General features: G+C 40.8%; 1 protein-coding gene across 1 annotated transcript; it reads left to right on the top strand.

Annotated features, from left to right (window-relative positions):
• On the top strand, nucleotides 1-5,007 carry LOC106511563 (protein FAM73A; the record flags this gene model as incomplete). Its single annotated transcript, XM_014000321.1, is given in 10 exon segments — nucleotides 1-99; nucleotides 268-368; nucleotides 2,144-2,259; nucleotides 2,332-2,404; nucleotides 2,477-2,563; nucleotides 2,642-2,740; nucleotides 2,826-2,960; nucleotides 3,041-3,094; nucleotides 3,781-3,897; nucleotides 3,979-5,007. Coding segments are annotated over 10 exon segments (1,058 nt in total), but the record flags the coding sequence as incomplete, so codon positions are not given.
• Nucleotides 5,008-5,506: the final 499 nt, after the last annotated feature.

Below are 5,506 nucleotides of genomic sequence, written 5' to 3'. Positions count from 1 at the left end.
GGCTGAAGTCTCTGCTGCAGAGAGCTTATCGCCTGCAGGAGGAGTTTGAGGGCGTGTTGGGGACGCCTGAACCTTCGTCCCCCAGCAGCAGCAGCCAGGGTGAGGCACTCATACAGGGTTATGTAACGCTGGGTGGCCTGTGAAGCAGAATGCACCAGCTGGGTCGATGCAAAACCTTTCAATTTCTGTTGAAGAGTTTGTGTTTTGAAATTGTGTTCAAGTTTTGCAGACTCTACAATGATTTTAACCGTTTTTATCTCTTCACAGATGAAATTGCCGACTTTTTGGCCAGAGAGGAACTGGACGACGTCTGTCTGAGGGACAGCATCAGCATCGCTTCTACTGACTCGTTTGTGTCGGCCGTTGAGGTAATAGAATAGAATAGAATAGAATAGAAACAGCTTTTATTGTCCTGTGCAGGGAAGTGTAATAGCAGCAGCAGATACATGCATCAATCCACAGAAACAGTATATTGCTGTGTGACATTATCAACTGTAGCAATAATAATAATAGAATTAAAGATTGTAACAATAAAAATAAACATAGATCAAAAACAAAAGTAAGAATAATCATTACCGTAACGGGCTATCAGATGAAATTGGATAAAAATGAAAAATAAGGCAAGATACTGTGCAGAAAAATATAAATTACAGGAAAAGACAGTCATGACAGACTCATGATCYGAGGAGGTGTGCAAATTGAGTCAAAAATCATTAAGTCCAGTACAGGGGRAAWAAAAGATGTACAATTGCCACTGGTTATTAATTATTTATGTAATGATTGAGAGGTAGAGTTGTTGGGCGTGCAAACACAAACGTATGCTTATGATTGTTGTGAGCAGTGGTGGTTGTAGAGTCTAACAGCTGCAGAAGGATCTGCGGTAACGTTCTACCGAAGCTCTAAAGCATCTGTTTACATGCTTTTATTTTGAAAAGATCATGGCAATAAAAAAGAAATAGGTGTTTCAGCATGTAAAGGATGGAGAAACTTTGGGATTCGGTTCATTAGCGACTCTTTAAATCATCTTWTCTGAAGCTGTCTGAGACGGCGGATCTGTGTCGGAGTCGCAGCGGGAGTTTGACTCAAATAGCTGCGATCGTCYCGCGTTTTACCAGAACTCACTTTATCCTCTTTACTCATCAAATCTCTGCGGGGGGCTTGACCTGTGTGACTGGCTCTGCTGGTACTCCTGACCTGTAAACACTATAGTGTGCTGGATCTTTCTGAAATAATGGTGGACTGAAGAATATAAGAGAATTRTCTGTCACAACCCATGGCTCACCCRTTTGAAAAACGTTTAATTCATTAAATATAAATGGTTGCTAGTAATCACAATCCCCTTCTTATTCACGTACGTGAAATGTTTTTTTCTGATCAGTCATAGGGCAAGTCGATTCAATATTGCTTTAAATATTTAAATATCAATTTCATAATAAGTAGTAATTAAAAAATAATTAGAATTCCTGTGCGTAATTTTCTTGTCCATATAAACAGAAATGGTGTACACCGACATTTCTGAGAAATAAAATATCTAAAAATAAATCAGAACAGCAAAACTTGTTCTAAATATGGAGTTCAAACATAAAAACATGATCGAATTAAATCAGGATTTTCTGAATCGACATTGAATTGGAAAAAATATATCGCAATGCATTGATGAATTTATATTTTACCCACTCTTAATCAGTCATAACCTTTATTTTTAATCCAAAAATACAAAAATAACCTGGCTGTTAAGAGTAAATTTTTACTGATTGTTTGTTTTTGCTACTCGACCTACAGAATCGACATGTTTTATCTCATTTATGTTAAAGCTGATTAATCTTGTGGACAAAAAAGTTTCATGTTTACTGACAAATCAGGGTGAAGCTGGAGTCGCAGTGAAAATAGATTTGAACCGTCCTGCGGCACGTCTTTTATTACTGAGGTGAAAACATTTAAAGTTTCATTCGAGTTACATTAAAACTCTTTTCTGGTGTTTCAAACATCATCAAAGGTGTAAAAGAAAATCCAGGAAATAAAAATTTGAGTGAGGTTTAAGTCGTTTATGAAGAAAGTGTGAAGGTTTTTAGGTATAAAGCAGGTTTGAGTATATTCTGTTCTTTTTTTAAAGACTTTGTGTAACCTTGTGTTTCCGTCTCAGCCTCAGCTGTCGGAGCACAGAGAGCCGAGGAGCACCTTCACTCTGGGACAYCACCCGCTGTACGAGGAGGCGCTGCAGATGGCCGAAGACGGGGACGTCTCCTGCAGGGTGTTTCGGTAAAGAAGCTCCACGTTATGGAGGTGTTGGTTTGGTTTAAAGCAGCTGATCTGTGATGATTTGRTTTTCAGGACGGAGATCCTGGGGTGTTTTAGCGACACGGACTTCCTGGCTAAGCTGCACTGTGTTCGTCAGGCTTGTCAGGTAGTTTTCCTCAATCTGCAGTTCAGTACGTTTATTGTGACGATCTGTGACGTTACATCGTTTCATCCGCAGCTCCTTCTGCGGGACAGGGCGACCAGGATGTTTCTGGCCGACACGGGAAAGAAAATTCTGTCTTCCATCATCGTTAAAGCTCACAAAGTAAGTTCAAAGCAGCCAGCGAGTAAAATGATTCGTATTTGATGAGTTGTTCTCTGAACTTCTTTATTTTATTTTCAGAGTCCAAAGAGATTTGAGGAAGCGTTTGAGGATTTGATTTCCTTCCTGGAGCACGCGGAGCACTGGGAGGAAACGGAGAAGGAGCTGGTTTCACGAGGGGTCAGTTTGAATTAGATGTTTTATTTTGAAAAGTGGAATCAGGAGTTTTATTTTTATTTTTTTTAAATAAATGTCGTTGGTCCAGGTTAGGCATCTGAACTTCTACGATGTCGTTCTGGACTTTATCCTGATGGACTCCTTCGAGGACTTRGAGAATCCTCCCATCTCCATGAAGAACGTCATCAACAACCGCTGGCTCAACAGCTCCTTCAAGGAGACGGTGAGTCGAGCTGCGGAGCTAAAATTATTAATAATGTTCCACATATTTACGAGTTATCACCTGCTTTGTTCGTTTTACAGGCGGTGGCATCAAGCTGTTGGTCGGTACTGAAGCAGAAGAGGCAACACATGAAGGTAATGAAACTTTTTTTAATGTTTAATAAAAGGACTATCGTGCCAAATCTAATAAAAGGGGACCTAATATGCAAAATTCACTTTTTTCAGTTTATTTTTACTTAMTTTTGGGTGTGTACTGCTCCTAAAAACAGTCCAAGCACCAAAAAAAATGCACTTGGAGGTATTTTTACTATAAGTAAATGTATGTTTCTGTGTCTTGAAATGACCCGCTTTCAAACACCGCTACTTGTGATGTCACAAGTCTCACTCCAGCCCACCCCAACCTGAGCCCAGCTCATTTCCTGGTAAACAAGCAGAGACTCCGCCCACTTCTTCACAGGATGGTTTTAGARCAGTCATGGAGAACAGAGATGTGTGGATTAATGTTATTTTTGATGGCAGTGTTCCAGCAATATTAAAGTTGGTGTAAATTATTTCACCATGAACTACTTTGGAAAAATAGTACTTTCTACTGAAAGGAAACTTTTGGCGGGGGGCGGAGTTAATGTAAAAAAGGTGGGGTTCGGGTTTCCATAGCAGCTWATGCTTARAGCAGRTTCTGAAGAACAGGCAGAACTGAAAAGATGAAAATTCATTATTTGAGATTAATTTTGTGAATTAAATCAAATGAATGTTTTGTATAGCCCACAGATGGATCCTTATTTGTTCAAGGATCATTAAATAATTTTGTTGCATCGTTCCAGGAGACCGACGGCTTCGTCGCCCACTTCTACGCCGTCTGCGAACAGATCAGCCCTGTTCTGGCCTGGGGCTTCCTGGGCCCGAAGAGCTCCCTGCACGACCTCTGCTGCTTCTTTAAGGTCAGAAACCCAAATGAAAGCTCATTAAACTTCATAAATGTTGTTTATTTTCCTGTTTCCTCATAAATGTYGTCCCTGCAGGACCAGGTGCTCCACTTCCTGAGGGACATCTTCGACCTGGACAAGGTGCGCTACTCGTCGGTGGAGAGCCTGGCGGAGGACGTGCTCCTCCTGCTGCACCGGCGCTCCGAGCTGCTGCTGGCCTACCTGGGAGCCGACTGCCCCCGGCCCCTCGCGCTGCTGCCGGCGCCCTCCTGAAGGCGCAGGTGCAGTGAGAGGAAACACGGTTGGACCAAAGACAAACTTAAAACGCATCAGATCCACACATCATGTCGTGCTTTGTGGATTCAGGCAACCTGCACAGACCGCCTGGCCTCAGAGGCCCTGCCCACTTCTACAGTGCCATAGTAGTGAATTCTCTCAGCAATAATATTTGTAACCTAAAACCTGCAGGTTAGACGTTTTGCTTTGTAATTTAGGGCAGATTTACTGCAGTTGAACAAAGTTTGTGACACTAAAATGAAGATATTTATTTAGTCTTAAAGCTTAGAGTGAAGGGTTAGTTCTGCAGACATGCTYCTGCCTGAAGCTTCAAACAAAGCAGGCTTTAAGTGTTCACATCATACTAAATGCAGCATAGATGTATACACACAGGAATAAAAAGGAAAGCCAGCGTCAGTGTTGCAAGACTTTAAAACTCAGCACATGAAGAAAAAGCCTTATTAATGCAAATATCCACGTCTTGTCTGAATGTTTTGAAACATGTTCATTTCACTGCCATGTGGAGAAAATGCACAATTACAGAAAAATGTTTTCTTCTTTGGTTTTAGTGCTAAGAGGAAATGTTTCAAGTACCTCCCTCCTGATGAAAAGCCATCAACTTAGCAATTATTCATACGTGACGTCTGAAGAGAACGGTGATAATTTAGGGTTTTAAGTTGATTCAAGTATTTGAAAATGCTTAATAGCTGTGAGGGTTAACGGGAATGATTTCAGAGCAATTTGCCAAAGGGTTTCTCTGTTGAATCAAGAAAAATAAACTTGACAGGTGTTTGAAGACTTTCAAGAAAAGTGACCATTGTGTGTGTAAATAAACAAGTAAAAACTCGAGGCGGGTTTGTTTTTATTTCCTTTTCTGCGTAACAAAACTCCCGAGACGAGTCAGATTGGTAACAACCTTTATTGATGAACATGGCAACATTTCAATAGTGAGGAAATCGATTCAGGAAAACAAAAACAAAAAAACCAGAGTGAATATACAGCACACAAAACCTTGTTTACCTCTAAGGTATGCTCCTTTTCTCCTCTACACCCTGTGCATCTCAAACAAATTAACCTTTTAGTCACTAGAGAAAAGTGATTTTTCTTTTTTAAACTGACAACCTCCAACTTGACTTCCTGCTCTCATCCAACAACTAAAAATAAACACGTTTCAACACAAACAGGCATTCAGAAACCAGACAGCTCTAAACACCATGGCTTTACTTTGCAATCAAAATTTAAATTTCATTGCTGCTTTACCTTAAATCGGTGGAGCTCTTGAACGGTCTACGTTCAGCAGTGGGACAGACTCAAAGGATTCCTCCTTTTTGTGTGTGTGGAGGGGGGG

The sequence above is a fragment of the Austrofundulus limnaeus genome, unplaced genomic scaffold, assembly GCF_001266775.1.
Source record: "Austrofundulus limnaeus strain Quisiro unplaced genomic scaffold, Austrofundulus_limnaeus-1.0 Scaffold2925, whole genome shotgun sequence".
In the NCBI taxonomy this organism is placed as follows: Eukaryota; Metazoa; Chordata; class Actinopteri; order Cyprinodontiformes; family Rivulidae; genus Austrofundulus; species Austrofundulus limnaeus.
The sequence above is the reverse complement of the archived record's forward strand: the minus strand, read 5'-3'. Positions and strand labels throughout refer to the sequence as shown.